The sequence below is a fragment of the Ictalurus punctatus genome, chromosome 22 (assembly GCF_001660625.3).
Source record: "Ictalurus punctatus breed USDA103 chromosome 22, Coco_2.0, whole genome shotgun sequence".
Lineage (NCBI taxonomy): Eukaryota > Metazoa > Chordata > Actinopteri > Siluriformes > Ictaluridae > Ictalurus > Ictalurus punctatus.
In genome coordinates, this window is record NC_030437.2 from 12,232,038 (window position 1) to 12,254,456 (window position 22,419).

The 22,419-nt window shown below is 39.2% G+C and overlaps 1 protein-coding gene across 4 annotated transcripts in view; it reads left to right on the forward strand.

Moving 5' to 3' along the window:
- dapk1 (death-associated protein kinase 1) overlaps nucleotides 1–22,419 on the forward strand; it is a 70,522-nt gene that overhangs the window by 21,271 nt on the left and 26,832 nt on the right. For 3 of the 4 annotated variants that reach the window (XM_017451791.3, XM_017451794.3, XM_047149897.2), the window contains exons 3-11: nucleotides 6,031–6,252; nucleotides 11,047–11,185; nucleotides 11,956–12,085; nucleotides 14,357–14,405; nucleotides 14,503–14,529; nucleotides 15,837–15,989; nucleotides 19,033–19,078; nucleotides 19,167–19,256; nucleotides 19,624–19,716. In XM_017451791.3, the coding sequence (XP_017307280.1) occupies nucleotides 6,031–6,252; nucleotides 11,047–11,185; nucleotides 11,956–12,085; nucleotides 14,357–14,405; nucleotides 14,503–14,529; nucleotides 15,837–15,989; nucleotides 19,033–19,078; nucleotides 19,167–19,256; nucleotides 19,624–19,716 (949 nt within the window). Of the gene's footprint in view, nucleotides 1–6,030; nucleotides 6,253–11,046; nucleotides 11,186–11,955; nucleotides 12,086–14,356; nucleotides 14,406–14,502; nucleotides 14,530–15,836; nucleotides 15,990–19,032; nucleotides 19,079–19,166; nucleotides 19,257–19,623; nucleotides 19,717–22,419 lie in introns of those variants that run through there. The other variant, XM_047149898.2, reaches the window with a different exon arrangement.

Genomic DNA, 22,419 nt, shown 5'->3' on the forward strand with positions numbered 1-22,419 from the left:
TTTGCTTCTTTAAGATTGCCATCAAAAATAAATTGTCCCAATCAAGGATTGGGGTTTAAAACAGGAGTGTGTTAAAGCATGCAAAACACTTTTTTACAATACATGTGCACTGTACATGGCAGTAATGTCTCTCTTCACACCTGCATCATTAATACCATAACACCCTTTACCAACTAAAGAAACAGTAACATAATATAGTACACTTGCTGGGCATGTATTAAATATAACCCAGTGTTATAGTTATTTATTATGTTTTCCATTAAATCTGTTTGATCTGTAAACAATGATTTATATCACATACCCTGTACATGACATGAAAAATTGGGTGAGGAAGCGTTAGAGACGCTAATGCCATGGAGTCTGGGAAACCTTTTGCCTTGACTGATGCACATCAGCATACAAGTTCACTTCTCCAGTAACGTCAAATGTGAGGAAATATTTTAGCCCTTGTGCGTCCTTATGGACATTTTTGTCTTTTATTTATTTATTTATTTATTTATTTTATAAATAATTTTGTCTGTGGTAATGCAAACAGCATAAATTTTGCAAAAGTTGTGGATTTTTGGGGGGAATTTTAATATTTCACCCTCATTTGCTTTCATAAGTCTATTTTAAACTAGGTACACAAAATAGTTACACTCGGGACCTCAAGGAAAAAAATGTCCCCATTGAAACGGCAATATTTGATCCCCATGATGATTAAGCATAAAATCAAATATTCTGAAATGTGTAGTATTTTCTCAGGTTTAGCCTGTGGGGAAAATACATGCTTTTCCTTTTATCTGACTCTGCTGTACTATAGAGCGCTGCAGACCAGCTGAATAAATGATGCAGCTATAATTGTGTGTGTGTGTGGGGGTGGGTATGGGGTGTGTGTGGATATCAGAGTTTGGTTTGTATGTGTGTAATTGTGTGTGTGTGAACAGTTTGAAAGAAAGAAATGATATTGTACTGGAAATCACAAATCCCACCCCATGTATACGAGTCAAAAAAGGTTACTGAGCTTTGAGGATTTTTGCATTATGTAACAAACCAGTGTTTAAAATTCTGAAAAGGTAGGAATGTTTGGTAATTATGATCAGAACTGATGCTGGTAAAAATAAATAAATAAATAAATAAATAAAAATCAACATCAGTGAAAGTGGAAAAAAATATTAATATATAATATTTTTGACAGTTTTTGGACATGGCCATTTTTGTCCACTGTGGACCTGTGTGTAACTTTTTTAAATTGACGCACACGGGTTAAATACAGTGGTTTTACTTGGAGAGCATGACAATATATTATTATATTAGATGTCAAAGAAATATTGAAATGTAATTTCACTCAACACTTAATGAAAAAGCACTATGCACGATGCTAGGTAGAGTTTTCAGAGCCCAAACTCTCTTTCAGGGCAGTAGGTAATTGCTTATTTCCATAATATCCACCGACAGGTGAAAAAAGGCCAATATTTTGTACAGAATACTGTTCTTTTACCCAACTCGCTGCTAGTTTTAGATTACCACTGATATATTTTGGGCTTGTGCAGTATTGGACTATAACATTATTCTGCATGTGTTTAGGGAGAACTTGACATTAATGCTCAGACAACAGCGAGTTTATCACTGTTAGCATCGTTTTAAATGTTTTCATTTAATGTCTTATTTGTTTAGTTATCTAATGAACAGCTTTGTGTTCTTTTCATTTAACACTTGCATCTGAATTTAGATTGTGTTCTGTTTAATTAATTATTAAAACTATCATTTATTATAGTATTACCTAACTTTAGGATGAGCGTCCTTTTGATGACATGGCACAAATCTTTTATACTTTGCTGAGGCTCTCACTTCAGTATTGGTGTTTCCTGGTCATAAGATGCAGAAAATGTGCTGGATTTATTGTTCAAATGGAGCTCCCTGTAACATATTTCACACAAAGGCTTTAAAAATGATAGGATCTAAAACTTACACTAGTACACAATTTAGTTTTGAGCTGTGCTCATTACATTTGTTCTATAGGCTAGGCGTATAATGTTAACGTGGGAGTAGCTTCGGAGGAGCAAGAACTAGGCTCTGTGTAACACCAGGAGACCCATTGAAGGTGGATGGGTACCAGTCTCGGTCTCGGCTTGATAACGATGCGCTTGCAGATTTGTACAGAACTCCCATAGTGCCCAATCTGGAGAGCACTTTCACCAGACGAGGCCTTTGAACGTTCGTCGTGTTTAACGAGGCTCTTCATCACCATGGAGCTCCAAATCTTAGGAGCACAAGAGCCTTGTCACACTGACGTCTTGATATGTTTGCCGAATCTCCTTTTCAGATCAGACCTGGATGGCTCTCGACAGGGCAGTGCTTCCCTAACGGGCCGATTCGCATGAGGGGAAGACAGCGTCGTCGTCTTTGTCAGGTGGTTGCTGGGCCGCTGGTGATGCTAGTTTGCAATTCACAGTGTACAGCAGGGGTTGGCAGCAATTTGCAGTATGAAGTGGGCTGAGGAAGCAATCCTTCTTTTTTTCCTTCCATGTTACTACTACCATGGAAACCGGCATGGCTGAGGAAGCCTTGATCCTCTCATTCAAGGGTGTCACTGACAGAAGCATTCAGCTGTGTCCTCCTGACAAAAGCCAAGCTGGGAACGTCATGAGGCATAGTTGTGTGCATGTGTGGTTTTTTTTTTTTCTTCTTTTTTTTTCATGCAGTTATTAAGCAATAACCTTGATAAACTGAAATGGACAAACGTATGTTTTGTAACTGTGAACCAGTTACCACTATTGAACTTTCGGTCATGATTAAACTGTTTAACACAGTCCTTATAACACTCGGATTATTTTGTTTATACTAAATTTTATTTTGTCATATACTCGAATTCATACTTTCCAGTATATTAGAATATCCAGTAAGTGTAAGAGAAGCTCAAGGGTGTATTGTTTTTAATTATTTAGTAAAAGTAATGCAACAGTAGAATACATATTATATCGGCTTTTCTGTGGGACATAACTCCTAAATTAATGGCTTTAAAAATGTACTTAACCAACATTGTTTTAAAAAAAAAAAAAAAAAAAAAGGAACCGAAATTGGTTATTTTCTTTAGCATGCACGGTGGATTAGTGGTTAGCATGTTTGCACATCTGGGGCTTGGGGGTTTGATTCCTGGCTCCACTCTATGTGTGCTGAGTTTGCATGTTCTCCTTGTGCTTCGGAAGACATGCATAGTAGGCTGACTGGCATTTCCAAATTGTCCGTAGTGTGTGTTTGTGTGTGTGTGCGATTGTGCCCTGCGATGGGTTGGCATCCTCTGCCTTGTGCTCCTGTGATAGGCTCCAGACTCCCATCTCAACCCTGTGTAGGATAAGTGGAACAGATATTGGATGGATTATTTTCTTTCATGTCTCTGCTCACATCCTTGTTTGATGACTGAAATCTGTCTATGAGCAACCTCAAAACCTTTTGAATTTGAGGCAGAGGTTACCAAAATTACCTACCTCAAACCATGAACAAGGCAGACCAAAATTCTTGCTTAAGTTATAAAATGAAGCAAAAAGACACAAAATGTCAGTTGTAGATGATGACACGGCTGGTGCCATTTTATGTCTAAAACATGGCTCAAAAATCTGTGAACATCATCTGTGGAACAGGTTATTTCCTGTTATCACTTACATTATAGCAGCCATAAACAGGCATTCCCTCCTTTTTTCTTGAAGTTAATAAGACAGAAAGATGCAGTTTGTTACCAACAATCTGTAAAGCAAAGACTGTTCTGTTATTGACTGTTACTGACACCGGAGACTCCTTCTATAAATGTTAAATAGACATCTCGTACACTATATGGCCAAAAGTTTGTGGACACGTAACCATCACACTTATTTATGCTTGTTGAACATCGCATTCAGATTGAGTAGCCCTTTGCTGTTATAATAATCTCCACTCTTTTTGGGAAGGCTTTCCACTAGAGGCTTTGGGGGTTTGTGTTCCTTCATCCCCAAGAGCATAGTGACGTCAGGCACTGATGTCAGTCAAGTAGGGCTTCCAGTTCATCCCAAAGGTTCGGCTGGATTGAGGTCAGGGCTCTGTGCAGGGCTCTGGAGTTCTACACCAAATGTGGTTTGTTCACAACAGCATTGTCATGCTAGGACAGGTTTGAGACCCTTAGTTCCAGTGAAGAGAAATTGTAACGCTACAGCACAGCATATAAACACATCCTTTACAATCGTGTGCTTCCAACACTGAAGGTATATAATATATATGAGTGAGAGAGAGAGAGTGTTTATAAACAGTTAGAAGGTTTTCTTCATTAAACATACATTAAACATTTAATATATTTATCATTAGTAGCTCGGATTATGTGGAGACTTGCAAGTCCCTATGAATTCATTGTTACTATAGAAAAGATAATGCATTAGAATGATCACATTAATGAACCTGTAATTTACAATGTCAGAGCTGCTCTTAAAGAAAATTATTGAACATTTACTGACTAAGTGCTTTCTCTACTTATGACTAACATTTCGAATTTAAGCATTCCGGTCAGATAATATAATGATCCGCAGATCCTGTGTAGCAAATCTTCTTTCATTAACACTGATTTGCAGGAGTCTGTGCTTTGTCGTAACAATAAAAATGCAAATGCCCCATCTCTATCTGCTGTGGGGTTTTTTGGCACTAGGGTGACAAAAGGTGGAGCCCTTTGGAATGGAGGTCATTAACATGAGAAAGCTCCAATGAAAGGACTATCTTCCTTCTCCACATGGTTCGAAAACGGTCGTGTTCACGAGGCAAATTGTTACTTCCGCAGTGTAAAAGTCCATAATTGGTGTCTTTGCCACAGCTGTTCAACAAATATATACCGCATAGAGTATGTATAGTAAATACGTTGTAGGTAATAGATTATATTAGTTATTTATATATTAAATCAAGGTCCTGAGCCAACCAGTGAGACACTGTGAAGAACTGTGTCCTGTTTTACACTGCAGAGTTGCGATTAGCAGCATGCCTAGTCTTTACACGATGTCTTCTCGACTTGGGTTACTGCGAGCTTCTGGCAGTAGTGCTACGTCTTGGAAATTGTTCACAGCCTGCATCGTGACTGAGACGGAGCTGTGAATGTGGTAGAATATGACTGTGAAGTACTGCAGACTGAGAACATGGCTCAAAGTTGCAGGATATAAAAAGCACATTCCCAGTTGAAGAGATTCCGTGTTTCACATTTTGTGCTCAGCGCTGCCTTTATGGTGTTGCACATAATCATGGTGATGCCTCTATAACAAACTATAATGATGCATTAATAAGACATCAGATCACTGTGCTCTAACAGAGTGCCTCAGGAACGAGTCCTGAAACCTGGAAATGAGTTCACGTTTTAGCACTTCTGGTTCCATCGTCCAGAATCGTTGGGTTTTTTTTGAGTGGGTTTTTGGTTAAATGCCTTCAAATAAGGTCTGGGGTTAAGACCATATTCTACGGCATGAAATACATCAAAAATACCCCACTGGTAATGCTTTAAACTTTTTAAGATGTCTTGAAAAAGACTGGAGCTAACAAGTGGCTAAATGAGACTATAGAGGTTGATATTAAACATCATCATGCCGAACAGGAAAACCCCTCGACTACAGCCTCGTTGTGTTTCTACTCGTGTTCTTGCAAACTATTCAAGATTGAAAGAGTTGTCGGAAGCGTAGCGGTGGTGACGTTGAAGTCGTGGTGGTGTTCGTTTATAGACTAACTTTTAGCTTTTTACTTCTGCCGATTTGTATTTAGGCTTCAAAATTCATAAAAGTTGTGTTAATTTGTGAAGATTGTCTTGATGAACAAAACATGTAAGAATCATAAATTTTTGTTCGTCACAGAGCTGATTTTCTGTAACAGTCTAAAAGCCGGTGGAAATCCTTATTGGATTTTTGTCAAGTGAACCAGAGTGATGCTAACTTCCGGGTTGGCCTACAAAAATACATCATCCCTGCAGCACTCTATAGTGATGATAAAGGCTTTTTATTTTATTTTTTTGAACCAGTGCATTGATTTAACCATGAATCCGTTGTTCTTCTCCAGTGGTCAGTTTGCCGTGGTGAGGAAATGTCGCAAGAAGAGCACAGGATATGAGTATGCCGCGAAGTTCATCAAGAAGCGCAGGAGCAAATCGAGTCGGCGTGGGGTGTCCAAGGAAGACATTGAGAGGGAAGTGAGCATCCTGAAGCAAATCCAGCATCCCAATGTCATCACTCTGCACGACGTGTTTGAGAACAAGAGCGAGGTTATTCTCATCCTCGAGCTGTGAGTATAGGACGTTTTGACTTTCCGAATGCAAACAGAAACAGGATTTGTAAAAGAGTTTGCAGGCTGTTTAAGTTTTTTATGTGCAGAAATGATAAATAGGGTCTAAATCTTGGAAAAAAGTTGAGCATGTGCAACATGACACCTGATTCTTGACCATGTTGAAGGGGGGGAAACTGAGCGGAACTGATTAGACTGCTAGTCCTTAGTTGTTTTTTCTTTTCTTTTTATGCCAGATGTATTGTTTCTCCACACCAGATGTTTTTATTGTTTAAAACAAAGGTCTCTTGTGCAGCTGTCAAGAATATGTACACTTTAGCTACTCAGCTTGAGCACAGTCACTCATGTACGCAAACCTCTAACATGATCAGTCCGTTACATTGATCTTAATGCGACCACGTCATGTGGCTCTGAGAACCGGTTCCTTACGTGCAGGACCGGCCGGGCCTGTTTGTGCAATCACATGCGTACAATGTTTTAGCAGCACACGAGTATTAGAAAGATACTCTTTCATGTCTATTACTTTCATGCTAGATCACTCCACAAAGATGAATGTCTAAATTACGATTGACTGCTTAAAAAAACAGATTAATTGTGATAAACTCGGCAACAAAAGAAACGTCCTTTTTTTCAGGAGACTGTGTTATAAAGATCAATTTGTAAAATCCGAATAAGCTTTCCAGATCTTTGTTTGAACCCTTTCCAATAATATTTTTCATGTTTGTTCAATGAACCATAATTATTGCACCTGTGGAACAATCCTTAAGACACGAACAGTTTACAGGCGGTAGGCAGTTCCAGTGCCTTGCAAAAGTTTTCACCCCGTTTGGCATTTTTCTTATTTTGTTGCATTACAACCTGTAATTTGAATGGATTTTTATTTGGATTTCGTGTAATGGACATACACAAAATAGTCCAAATTGGTGAAGTGAAATGGAAAAAAATAACTTGTTTTAATAAAATTCGAAATGTATTAAAAAGGGAAAGGTGTTGCATGCATATGTATTCACCCCCTTTGCTATGAAGCCCCTAAATAAAGTCTGGTGCAAACAATTACCTTCGGAGGTCACATAATTAGTTCAATAAAGTCCATCTGTGTGCAATCTAAGTGTCATATGATCTCAGTGTGTGTGTGTGTATATACTCCTGTTCTGAAAGGCCCCAGAGTCTGCAACATCACTGATCATGGGGCATCATCAAGCAAGTGGCACCATGAAGAGCAAGGAGCTCTCCAAACAGGTCAGGGACGAAGTTGTGGAGAAGTACAGATCAGGGTAGGGTTATAAAAAACATATCCGGTACTTTGAACATCCCAAGGAGCACCATTAAGAATATGGCTCCATAACAAACCTGCCAAGAGAGAGCCGCCCACCAAAATTCACTGACCAGGCAAGTAGGGCATTAATCAGAGAGGCTACAAAGAGACCAATGATAACCTTGAAGGAGCTGCAAAGCTCCACAGCAGAGATTAGGGTATCTGTCCATAGGACCACTTTAAGAAGTACACTCTACAGAGCTGGGCTTTACAGAAGATTGGCCAGAAAAAAAGCCGTTGCTTAAAGAAAAAAAAAACAAGCAAACATGATTGCTGTTCACCAAAAGTCATGTGGGAGACTCCCCAAACATATGGGAAGAAGGTATTCTGGTCAAATGAGACCTAAAGTTGAGCTTTTGTTGAGCTGTGTCTGTCGCAAACCCAACACCTCTCATCACCTCGAGAACACCATCCCCACCGTGAAGCATGGAGCTAGCAGCATCATGCTATGGGGACGTTTTTCATCAGCAGGCACTGGGAAACTGGTCAGAATTGAAGGAATGCTGGATGGCGCTAACGACCGGGAAATTCTTCAGGGAAACCTGTTTCAGTCTTCCAGAGATTTGAGACTGGGACGAAGGTTCACGTTCCAGCAGGACAGTGATCCTATACATACTGTTAAAACAACACTCGAGTGGTTTAAGGGGAAACATTTAAATGTCTTTGAATGGTCTAGTCAAAGCCCTGACAACAATCCAATTGAGAATCTATGGTATGACTTACAGATTGCTGTACACCAGCGGAACCCATCCAACTTGATAGAGCTGGAGCAGTTTTACCTTGAAGAATAGGCAAAAATCCCAATTGGGTCTGCCAATGCACATTAATGCCTTGATAGAAAGTCATTCAATTAAGACAAAATACATGCTGCCATATAACAGGAGAAAGAGTTATTCATGGCACAGCTGATTTACAATTTGTGACAACTCACAAAACTCATGAAAAAAAAGGGTTTGTTTTTGGTAGCTGATGCACTGCAGTGGCTGAGCTGCATTACTGGAGAATTTAAACCCCCCCCCTTCCCCCCGGAGTTTTAAACACACAAATCTAATTGTCTCGAGGCACTTGTATTGTGTGATTGCACGAGACTGTATCTGCTTTACAATAGCATTTGAAACCTTGCCCTTCAAACAAGTCTAGGAACTTTTTCTCCGTACAAGTTAACGACTTTTTGCATAGAGCTTTTTTACTGGATGGTAATTACGCTCTGATGTTTCCTCATTCACAGTAATGGAATGTTGATTTGTAACATTGTAATGCAACTGACATGAAAATACACGTGATCATATAACAGAGTCTTCCAGTGTTAACTGTGTGCGCATTTGTGTTTTTTTTAAAACCTGTTTTCAGTTATAAATTGATTCCGCTTGCTTGTTTTATAACTCGCACCCGCACTGTGAAGTATCAAATTCTCTGAGCTCACATTTTTACATATAATCCATTAGTGATGCTCCCTTTTTTTTCCTCTCACCCGCAACCCTGGAGAAAGGGCATAACTGAACGGTTACAGATTAGACCCTGAGACTTCCTGCTCTGATGCTTACAACACCGCCACCCATCTCTACTGAAGTGAAGGAGTTGTCACTTTTTTGAGGCGTTTTCTGCTGAAGGGAGAACAGAAACCTATCTAGGGCAATTGTTTTTGTGGCAGAGTGATTGGTGGGTATATCCCAGCTGGACCTCACCACGAGCAGCACAAATGATCATAGTCACCACTGCACAGCTGCTCCACTGCTTCCTCTTCCTAAATAAACACACCCAGATCCTGTCAGCTCTTGGCCAGAAGCCATGATTACAGCTTGGCCAACATTTCTGACTTTCAGTCCTATGCATTCACAGACTGCTTATCTGATGCCTTTTGTTTTAGAAAATTGCATGTAGAATATATCATATAAATGTTAATCTAGATTAAAATGGTCATTGGTATAAATCAAAGGTTATCTATTGTCCAAGAATGTGATAAATCTTGAGAATCTTGTTAGAATTTGGAGAAAAGCTGTAACAATTAATCAACAAAATTTTTAAATTGGCAACAAATGTTGTTGTTGTTGTTGTTGTTATTATTATTGATTATTTGGTTTATCTTCTGAAGCAGGCTGTGGCACACATTGTCACTTCATTTAAACTAAAAGCACATTTGATGGGGAAAGGCTGGAAACAAAAACAGATAAAATGTACAACAGTGCTCAAGAGTATGGGAAGATTTTACCTTCCGCTCTGCTGTTGACAATGAAAAGCACAATGTTCTCGAAACATGCTTATTAACCTCCTAGCATTCTCCTTAATTAAGGTTATCCAAATGTATCTCAGACTTATCCCTATATTTATCCATCTTTCCTATCCTGTCAGAAAACATTCTTGTGTCCTACTTTGATCAAAGAAGTCAAAGCCAAACTGGTTTATACAGCATTTCTTTTATGTGGATTTTGAATGTTGTGTTCAGATGAATGTCCTGCATTAATGTGCAGTGCGCAGTGTTGGGAAGTAGTGTTGCCACAAGTAGCTTGGCTCTGTTTGAATCAATTCAAGATTACATTGATTCATTTTTGGTTTACATCAAAGTGCTGGGAGTCTGTCCTCAAAAAGAGTCAGTTCCTTCATGCCTCAAACCATTGAGTTTATTCATCGCAACAAATATGATTTGTCTCTGTTTCAGTTCGCAAGACAACCATGTACAGTACGCTAGCACCGCGTCAGTTGTGTCTTCGTCAGTGGATGTTTGTGAACGTCCACTATTAGGTTGATTCGCAACACTTCCAGTCTTCTTGAATTTGTTAAGAAGTTTTGTCAAACTTATTAACAACTTATTAGCAATTTCGTGTGTGATGTGCTGGCCATGTTTCCTGTTAAAGTCCATCGCCATATATAATATAAACTAAGTATGAAAAATTTAAGACATTTTGCTAAAAAGTGTTAATTTAGCCTGTGTATTTTTGAGACACCCTGTAGATTGATATATAGATTGAGAAGATTGGTTTAATGGTCACACTGCTGTATATTTTCATGAAAATGTGCAGAACGACTTAAAAAAAAAAAAAAGGTATAGAAACTCTGAACTTGCATTAGTTTTTGTATTACTGTATTGTAGCTAGTGACTTTTTATATAAAATCTATTCTAGTATTAGTTGATAGAAATATTTTTTATATAAATACACTTTGAGTGTTTAGTATGTTATTAAATGGAATAATATAATTGCAGAATAATCAGTTGTCAAAGTATTCATTGTTGAAGGCCTCATTTGTTCTGCTTAGGATTTTTAGCCTTCGACCAGTTGTCAGATTACTGTCTTGGGCATGTTCCAGGCAGCTTGGCAGCTCAGACAGTTGATTCCTTAATCCTGTACTGAACTTGTCCTGTACTCTCGATTTTTTTTAAATACAACATTCTTAAATTTCACTTGCCGTAGACAGGTTATTTCAGAACTGGCTCCTCTGAACTGGAGTTACTCCTTTGACCAGTGTTTTTCCGGTGTTCTCAGTGTGGCAGGTGGAGAGCTCTTCGACTTCTTGGCTGAGAAGGAGTCTCTCAGCGAGGAGGAGGCCACCGAGTTTCTCAAACAGATCCTGGATGGCGTCAACTACCTGCACTCCAAACATATTGCTCACTTTGACCTGAAGGTATGGTGCTGGTTTGAGCAGCAGCATATTTAATTCCCACGCAACCACACTTGTATGGCACCTGATGACTGTTTGTTGGTGTTGGTGTAGTAGTGGTACAACTTCTAAGAGGATGTGTAATAATCCGTGACCTTTTTTTCTTCCATGGTTGCATTAACTTCTCATCGTAACGGTCACGAAAACTTTGATCACCTGACACATCAATCCATAAGGCTTTTGCTCTAAAAGGAAATAGCTAACATATTAAGCAACACAAAATGTTCACAAAGTAGTGGTAAGTCGTTTAGTGTAGTAGTGTATAAAGTACAAAGTAGTGGAAAAAGCAAACTTGTCTCCAGATTTGCATATAACCGATACACACTACTTTTAACCTCTCTCTGATAAGATCGGCATGAATTCCGTAAGAAGTTCTTAACATGTCAGTTTGATATTTTTATGTCAGTAGAGCTTTTAAGAGATTAAGCTGTAAATAATGCAGTCCAAGGAGAAAGAAGTATAATTCCCATGCAATATTCTGACAAATGCCTTTCTGCCAAGCTTGGATAGATTCTGCTTTCTAGAGAATGCTTCTGTAGCTTTGCATGTGATTTCCATGTGTTATGGTGTATTTCCGGATCCTTTGTCTTGCACACTCTTTCACTTTGTATCCATCCGTGTGGTTTTTTTTTTCTCTATCCTTTGCTTGCTGGATTTTTTTGTCGTCTTCACTTTGTTATTTGAATAACTTGAACTTTCTTCTTCTTCTTCTTCTTTTTTCTTTCTTTCTCCAGCCGGAAAACATCATGCTGCTGAATAGGAGCGTGCCTCACCCACGCATTAAGCTCATCGACTTCGGCCTGGCGCACAAGATCGATTTTAGCAACGATTTTAAAAACATCTTTGGCACTCCCGAGTTTGTCGGTTAGTCTTTTGAGTACTTGAGTAGAGTTGCAGTTCACATTCAGTCTAATTTTTCCCTCCACTCCCTTCTATCGTAATCCGCACCAACAGTCTGACATAACTACAGAGAATTAAAATGGATCAAATCCCGATGTCCTGGAACATCACTGTGGTTCAAATGAGGACGCATTGGCCATGTTTTGGATATTAACTCAGGCTTTGAGTCAGGCCTTGCCTCACACTCAATACAGTCTGTTCCAAACCACATAAATGTCTTGTTCTATCCATGAGTCAACTCTGTTTGGTTTCTGAGCTGTAGCTGTAGCCCCACCCTCCCCCCTATTCTGTTTCTCTGGCACGTCAGCCAGCTTTGCTTGAATGGCAGCCAACATAGCCGCCGGGCGTGATGAGACAGCAGAGCTAATAGAGAGACAATTATCTTCCCAGATTAACCGAAGGCCATTGAAGAGTGGCATCTCTGCCTGATGTACAGGCCAGGATGCATTTATATATAGACAGAATATATAGAGTAAATATTGTAGCTGTCATTAAAGCAAAAGGGGGGACATACCAAATACTACAATTCTGAAATTCATCTAAATATTTCTAGTTTATTTTTCAAATTCTTCACAATTTTTTTTAGTCCAGGTTTATGATTAATATCTATTTGAAATATATTCTATATGAATTAAAAAAAAAAAAAAAAAGGGCTCGGATAAGACTGCATCTGTGAATGTATAGGTTTGAAAATCCAAGACGTTGTACAAGCTGTTGCTCATAATATAATTTGTGATTTAAAAAAAAAAAATTACCTTCGAATAAAATGCAAAATGGAAGCATTTTATCAAATGGGTTCAGACTTTTGGAACCCATCTGTATGCAAGTAGCGTTTACCACAAACGGTAATTTCACCTTTTTTTATATTGAGAAAAGAACAGAAACCCCGTTTACGTGAAGCGTGCTTAAGTAAAAGTCTGAGGGCCGCTGTTGGGGCGATCGATAAGCAATTATGCAAAATGTACTTTTTCTGTAGGGTGCCTTCATGAACTCAACCCAAAGGTATGTGTAAATGAAGCTCTCAATCTGTATAATTAATGCCCTTATAGGTGGATTCCTTTTTCAGAAGGACGAGTTTCTGGTAATGAGTTACCTATTCAGTTAGTGTTGTTCAAAATATACTTGAGTTTCTCAGTTTCAGATTAATTGCACATGAAAGTGGACGCAACAAAACCTCAGGCAAATCTAGAATTGTTTTTCTTACTTGTATTGCTCCAGTGATTGAAAGTTGGATAAAGCTATTTACAGTATTTGCTATTTCTAGTGGCTAGGATTCAATTCTCGGTCAGTGAAGCTGAATGTTCTGGGAAGTGGTAGCTCAGTGGTTAAGACGTTGGACTACTGATAGGAAGGTCATGAGCTTTAATCCCAGCACCGCAAGCAGCCACTGTTGCACCCATGAGCAAGGCCCTTAACTCTCAACTGCTCAGATGTTTAAATGAGATAAATGTAAGTCACTCTGGATAAGGGTGTCTGCCAAATGCTGTAAATGTAATGTAAATACATAATGCCTTTTGACTTTGGACTTAGAAATAATAGTACATATTCATAAGCATAAGTGAATATATGCACTGGAAGTTTATTAAGTAACAAAAACGAAACATCCAATTATTTATTTCCCTTCACTCTTTACCACAGCACTTCTAAATTCTTGATTATGATTGGTCAGAAGGTTTTGATTCATTCCCGCAGCTCTGACAAAAGTCCTGTCTGTAAATGAAATGACATTTCTTGAAGAATTTCACCAGCTGCCCTGAGACTTCAATTATAAGTGAATTCCATGTCAACATATTTTAGTTTATTTTTCTCAATACAGGTATTAGAGGTGAACTATTTAAAAAACAAACAAACATCATCTTCATGGGAATCTTCTGTATGCTAACGTTGTGAGGCATACATAAGTTTCAGCCCCCCCTACTCATTACTCTGGTTAGAAGTTTCCAGGCGCTGAACTTAATAGCTTATCCTAAATATGATGAAGCTCACAGCAAGACTTCCTTTTTATTTAGAATCAACTCATAGACACCATGTCTCCGAGCCTCCGTTTTTATCATTCACACATCAGAAACTGAGATTTCCCCCACTTTCTTAACAAATGACTCATTTCACAGCTCTAATATTTCAGTGTGAATAACAGAACCCCCCCCCCCCCCAACTCCTTCACCATTGAGTGTTCCAGACATGTGTTTTGTAAGTTTCAGACATTTTGGTTTAAAATATCTCTCTGTTTTGCAGCTCCAGAAGTGGTAAACTACGAGCCGCTGGGCCTTGAGGCAGACATGTGGTAAGAAAAAACTCTCGACAACAAAATGAGCTCAGATTATTTATACTTAATCATCCTATTAGTTAATGAGATCTTGTCCTCTCTTTTTTTTTTCCAGGAGTGTTGGTGTGATTACTTATATATTGTAAGTATTTCATTATGGTGATGATGAAATGCACTTACATTTTATTCTTTTCGCTGGGCATTGAGTATCACATTTGTGAGCGTGTGTTACATCTTTATGAAAAAGAGCCAGAATTATTGCAGTTCTGGCCAGCTATTAGGTTAGATCGGGAATTATATTAACTGTGGAATTTGATCTTTGTAATTATGTTTTGCTGTATTTTGATAGATAACAGTAGATTCATTTGTTTGTGGAATTCAGAAATGCTTGTAATGAAAATAGTATACTATAAAATAAAGTGCAGCATCCCTTTCGTGTGTTTTCTGTGTCTGATGTCTTAATGAACACAGTGGAAAGTGAATGCAGCTGGAGATAACGTCCAGTGTGGTGGTGGGAACTGCACCTCCCTCCTCCTCTAATGCAAACAGCATTGATAAGGCTCTCTGAGCAAAGGACATTCCCTCTGTGACCAGGGTTTTCTCATTTTATTTCTCTTCGCTCTTTTTGTTCTGTCGTTACTATTCCTGTTGTCATGCCACCTTTTGTTTCTCTCAACCTTTGTTTGGTCTGTTTCACCTGACATCCCCATCCTTGCTTTTCCTGCCTACCCAGGCGAAGTTCAAATCCAGAACAGTTCAAACATTGGGGAGATTTCTGTCTCTGTCTCTCAGGCTCTCTCCTCCCATCCCACACTGCTGTCAGTGACCCGCTAAAAATAGAGCCACACATCAGGCTGGTATCATTCCCAACTCTGTCTGCATCCACACCTTTTCTCTTTCATTGCACTTATTCTCTCCTAAATTTACTGACTTTAATTGGTTGTTTTCTCCAGCACAGCTGTGATTAAAATGTGTCCATTCATTTACAGTTTGCCATAAGGCACCAAAATGACATTCACTTGAACTAAAGACCTACCAGTATTTGTCGAGGTTAGCCCTTTAATTAGCACCAGCAGAGATCCAGAATCTTTCAGACGCCTGTAATGTGAAAGGCTCACCCTGCTAAATTGCCCACATGCTTTAAATTCCTCTCCATATCAGATTCCTGAAAGATCCACGTGGACCTGAGATTAGCTGCTTGCTTCTCCTTCCTTCCTCCTAATTCTCTGCTTATATTTTGGTATGACGATAGCGCACCAACACACTCGTTATATACTTTTTTGAGTCTCAGGAAAACGGTGCTTTTCTCCAACGTGGTGTTTAGCAGTCCTTCGAATGAGCATTAATTGGATGAAGGATGACTGCTTGTCCTGTTGATGGATGTATTTTTGAAAATCTGGAATGAACATTGAATCACGGGTGATTTATTTATTTATTTTTGTCTGGTAGATTAAGCGGCGCTTCTCCGTTTCTGGGCGAGAACAAGCAAGAGACTCTGGCCAACGTGTCTGCTGTGGACTACGAATTCGATGAGGAGTATTTCAGCAACACCAGCTGTCTGGCCAAAGACTTCATTACACGGCTCCTTATCAAAGACCCGAAGTAAGAGCCCAGGCCTTCTGCAGAGTAATCTCAGAAATAGAAACCAATGATTCGTTTCTGTTTTGGAGAGTCAGACTCGGGACTGAATGGAGTTTAGCATGGAGTGTATTTTGTTTACCATATCAAAATGTTTAAAGTTTTGGGGTTGAACTAATTGGTCCAGAACATTTATTTACTGATCAGTGCACTAATAATAATGACCAGAAAATACAGAAGACCAACTTCAAATAATCTAATAATCAACCTTATTAGTAGAGCTCTTTTCATACACGTGATGACTCAGAGTTGTGCAGTCAACTAAATGAAACAATAAACGATAATTATAAAATGCACATCGATAGAGACAGGTGTGTGTCTTGTTGAGTGAGCTGCCAAATTTTGGGATGACATGTATAAGATTTGCTAAGATATCTAGATGTGTTTTCTATATCAGGACACACAATCTTACATGTGGCAATCTCTATGCATAACAACTCTGACCTATATAATGAGGAACAGTAAAGACAATGTAAAGACAGGAACCAGTTGAATGTGTAGAAATGGAGGACAATAGCATTTCCTGTTGTGGCTCTTTGTTCCATCACTTCACTGGATTGTTTGGTCAGTCCGTCTACTTCCAAACTTCTCCTATTTGGTTCCTCTTCACACCGTGTTGTCCTTATTGAGACCTTGTGTGTTTTGTGTGCGAACCAAAACTTGTCATGATCTCAAAACAAACGTGGCTTCATCTGAAACACGTGCGAATCCTTTAATGCTGATGTGTGATCGTTTCTGGAACAATATCATATGCTCAGTGGTGTAAACAGTCTGTGTGCCATGACCTGTTCACCTAAAGTTCATTAGATGTTTTCATTAGAGTTTTATTATCTCATGGGATGATGGGAGATCTTCTGAATCAGTCTTTACTGATTCCAGTTCTCAGGTGGCCTATCATGTTACGCTGTAGTGTTTTTCCACACATCGTAAACTCTTGATAATTAGCTGATGAGCTCAACCAGGCGTGTTAGACTGGGGTGGGGAAACAGGCACAAAGGTTTCAGGGCCCTGTTCTTTGTATGCAAATACTAGATAAGATGATGTGTACCAGATCTACTAATGATGAGAATTCCAAACCGGTTAGGTCACGTGTCCATTCATGCTGTGTGAACTTTATTATACTGAAGGATTTAGTTGTCTGAGGTAATTGCATGTTTCTGTGATGACTGGCAGATATATTAGGTCATATAATAAGCAAGTCGGTGTTTGGCTAATGAGAATATACATATATTATATGAAGGGGCAGCATAAAATCATAATGCTTGCACAATTTACTTATGCTTTCAGTCTGTCTTCAAGAATTGACAGCTGCTTCAAAGAATGGGAACGTATGCAACCCTGTCAAATATGTAATAATCCAGTTAGTTAGCTCTGTAATCCACGGATGGCTCTAACGCTCATGTATCACGCGTCTCTTTTGGAGTGTAAGGCTTTGAGGATTGATTAAGATTGATGTGGGTTAGAACAATAATGGTATGCCTTGCAATATTACAACAAACTGATGATCCTACAAAGTGCCAGTTCCACAGTTTTATCAAAACACCCACAGAAAACGTGGGATCTGAAACTGAGTCAGAAAGCTCTCAAAACACTAAGCGTGGCTTGTTTAGATGCTCATTTTGTGATATTGCCGATATCGAAATGATTACTGGGGCTATTCGTTTGTTTTGGTTTGGTTGGATGGTTGGTTGTTTTTCCATAGTTGCCTGCCAAGAAGCTAGGCTCAGTAGGCTATCACTTCTAGCGTGTTCGAAAAAGAAAAAAAACTACCTAATGATGTTTACAAAACAAAACTCTTATTTGGTATGTATATGTTAACAAATTGCGCTTCATGGTGGTGCAACACACCTCCGTGCTCTACCTATAGCATGCACTACACGATTCAGATCCCAGCACCTGCTACATATTACACACACAAGCATTTACTAGGCTGTCCCTCCAGGACTTTGAGATTTTGCGGTCGCAGAAAGTAACGCAAAATCAAGAAAGCGTCACAGTATTACAAGGCGCTTGCAATTTTTCAAAATCACCACAGATTGTACGCAGATTTTGGGCCAAGACGTGTCATGTGATGTCATCACGACGTGCATTCAGCCAAAACCCTCTTCAGTACAGCTAAAAGGTCTCGTTTCATGAGTGCGAAAGACAATTTTGTGCAACAGCAATTTCGCCAATTCAACTAGTTTTCCTCACAAAAAAAAGCAGGCGTTTTTGGCCGCAAAAATCTAAAATAAATAAATAAATAAATAACCAACAAAGACAAAAAAAAAACTCTGAAATCCTGTACAGACTGACTAGGCTGAATGGATCATGTACAACCTTTTTAGAATCAAAACATAGGTATATTGACAAGCATACTATTTTGTGCTGACAAGATGAAGCAAAAAGTGATGTATAAAATTGTCCTAACACTCCAGCTAGCTCAACACATAATGACTTTGTGATTAAACATATTGAGAAATGATAAAGACGCTAGCCAGACTGAAATAATCTCAAAAGAACAGTACAGCTAATAGCTAAACGTCAGCTAACAACATGCTGACTTTTTGATGAGGCCTCAGACAAGAGGTGCTACTTCAGACAGTTACTTAGAAGAGGATAATGACTATTACGATATACTGTTTAAAAATATACCTTCTGACAAACAAACAGTACATTATACAACCCTACAGTGTTTTGTACGGTAGTGGTAGCTGTGGTTAAGATATTGGACTTATTCCCAGAAGGTCATAAGTTCAAATCCCAGCACCACCAAGCTGCCACTGTTGGGCCCTGGAGCAAGGCCCTTAACCCTCAACTGCTCAGTTATATAAATGAGACAAATGTAAGTCACTCTGGATAAGGGCATCTGCCAAATGCTGTAAATGCATTGTGCAGCCACAGTCATGAACCCTGCTCTAAAGCATAATTGATTTCTGATCAGTTGTCGCTTGTCAGACAGACCACCTGTAAAGAAAGACCCAAAGACCTGACTATATTTTTTTTGTTGTTTTTTTTGTTCCCACAGAAAAAGAATGACAATCCAGGACAGTCTGCAGCATCCGTGGATCAAGGTTCGTCCATATTTCAGTGGCACGATGTTAGTGTAGTCACGACACCATGAAAACAAGTTTATTAAATGCGTACGTTTTCTTCCTTCAGCCAAAAGACACTCAACAAGCACTCAGTCGCAAGGAGTCAGCTGTGAATATGGAGAAGTTCAAGAAATTTGCAGCACGGCGAAAATGGAAGGTAAATATTATTGCGTTTCAAGCCACATTCGAAAGATTTACAGGAATTTCTAGGAACTTGAGTGATTTGCTGACATAAAGGTATGTAATGGTAAATTAAGTAAAGCAGGTAAACCTCGTCAGAAGCCCTGCCACTCGTTCAGGTCGCTCAAGTGCAAAGTAAGACTCAGAATTATCAGCTGGTCATGTGTAGATCATTGGTGTGTTTCCAACTGAGGAGCTTCTTTTATTTAACGCAGTCACACGTAATTGGGTTTCATCTTTTGTGAGACACATCACAACCAGAGATTATATTGTTATCCAAAGCACGAGCATCTATTATATCTGTCTATCGATTTAACTCTGCTTCTTTTTGCCTCTTTTGGCAGCAATCAGTGCGTCTGATCTCGCTGTGTAACCGGCTCTCCCGCTCCTTCCTGTCCAGAAGCAACATGAGCGTGGCACGTAGTGATGACACACTGGTAAGATCCTTACTGAGAAAAGTCTTACTGAGACTAACATACTCGCATCCTTTTCCACCCCACTGTTTGCAGGTGAATGTAGTGCTGGGTGTTCTGAATAATGGCCTCTTTCACTGCTTGTGATTTTCTTTCTTTTTGTGTGGCGGATGATATGGTGGTGAAAAGCAGACACGTTACAGCATGCTCCTTAACACACAACCCATGGTTCTGGTTTATAATTAGGAATTAGTAAGCTATTACATGGTCATTAGAATTGTTTGATGGTTAGATACAAGCCTTTTATTCAGTGCTTCACTGGAAATATTTATACTTTTTTTAATACTACTTTTTTTTTTTTTTAGAATAGTCCAAAATAGCTTTAATACTACTAGAGCTGCTACTCCTACTGCTACTACCAATGCTACTCCTACTGCTACTACTGCTGCTGCTACCAATGCTACTCCTACTGCTACTACCAGTGCTACTCCTACTGCTGCTGCTACCGATGCTACTCCTACTGCTGCTACCAATGCTACTCCTACTGCTGCTACCAGTGTTACTCCTACTGCTACTTCTGCTGCTACCAATGCTACTCCTACTGCTACTTCTGCTGCTACCAATGCTACTTTTATTGCTACTACTACTGCTACCAATGCTACTACTGCTGCTACCGATGCTACTCCTACTGCTGCTACCGATGCTACTCCTACTGCTAATACTGCTGCTACCAATGCTACTCCTACTGCTACTCCTACTGCTACCAATGCTACTACTGCTGTTACCAATGCTACTACTGCTGCTACCAATGCTACTCCTACTACTACTGCTACCACTGCTACTACTGCTGTTACTACTACTGCTACCACTGCTACTACTGCTGCTACCACTGCTACTACTGCTGTTACTACTACTGCTACCACTGCTACTACTGCTGCTACCAATGCTGCTACCAATGCTGTTCCTGTTGCTACTACTGCTGCTACTAATGCTACTGCTTATATTACTGCTACCAATGCTACTACTGCTGTTACCAATGCTACTCCTACTGCTGCTTCCGATGCTACTCCTACTGCTATTACTGCTGCTACCAATGCTACTCCTACTGCTATTACTGCTGCTACCAATGCTACTCCTACTGCTGCTACCAATGCTACTCCTACTACTGCTGTTACCAATGCTACTACTGCTGCTACAAATGCTACTACTGCTGCTACTACTGCTGCTACCAGTGCTACTCCTACTGCTACTACTGCTGCTACCAGTGCTGCTGTTACTACTGCTATCAATGCTGCCACTACTGTTACCAATGCTACTCCTACCGCTACTACTGCTGCTACCAATGCTACTGCTGCTACCAATGCTAATGCTACTCTTACTGCTGCTATCAATGCTGCTACTACTGCTGCCATCAATACTACTATTGCTGCTACTGCTATTGTTGCTACTGCTATTGCTACTGCTACCATTGCGACTACTACTGCTACTTCTACTACAATACTACTACTACTTTTGCTACAACTACTGCTACCAATGATACCCTTACTGCTGCTACTACATCTGCTTCTTCTACTACTACTACTACTACTACTAATAATAATAATAATTAATGTTATTATTATTATAAATTTTATTGATCTGTAGTTATCTCTACAGGATTGGGGGTGGAGTACTGAGAAATGATACTTAAGTGAAAGTATAGATGTAATGTGAAAAATCTTCTGAAAGTCAAAAAAGTTCCTACTTTACAATGTCTGTTAATGTCATGTTTTCATGGGAAAAGTAAATTTAATATCTGAAACTGTTAGAAGCTGCGTTTTGTTTCAGTCGGTCTCTAAGCTGAAACATTTTATTGGGATAGGGCCAGGGCGCTCATTCTCAAGTTTCACACTGCAGTCTGGTGGATTATCAGCATTCAAACCCACACAGGTAGCTGTAGCACTAACTACATTGTGTAGCATCCCAGCAGTTGATCAACTGGCATGATTCTTCATAGTCTCTTTTTTTTTTTTTTTTTTTACATTGATGAGCTTGATTAGATACTAAACTGAAATGATTAGATGCTAAACTGAAATGATTAGATGCTAAACTGAAATGATTAGATGCTAAACTGAGCCCATTCGATTGATGTATAGTTTGCAGTCCTTGAGTGGATAAGAGACGAAGACTTTGAGTGCATGTATTCAATTTCAGTAAACTATAAATATGCTAAAATAATACTTAACTATAGAAACAAAGTACAGTTATTCAAGTATTTTCTACCCCTGTATCTCTGATCATCCTTCTGTTGAGAAAGGTGTATCCAGGAAATGAGCTCGTGTTTGTGTGGGTGGGTGGGTTGATGGATTTTTGCAGAGGAAATGGGCATGTGTCATCAATAGTTCTTGTTAAGTTTTGACAGGATGCTCACTGTACAGTGTATGATAGGTGCTTCTGAAAGCTACATGCTTATTATGCTTCACTGTAGTCATTAATTTCAAACGCAGAAGACATCACTGTCATCTCGGGTTGCCAAATCCTGCTCTCATTATATAACGGCTGAGGTGTCAAGCCTCATCTTTGTCTCCAACTGCGCTCATCTTAGGAAATTGGAATAATTCAGCTTTTTCTGAGGCTGCTCTATTGACTTTATAGCTAAATAGGGAACCTGAAAACTCTTATTTACAATAATTCTGATTGCTCTTGAAGGTAGCATAAGAGTCTGAGCATTTGATTGTAAGCATTGCA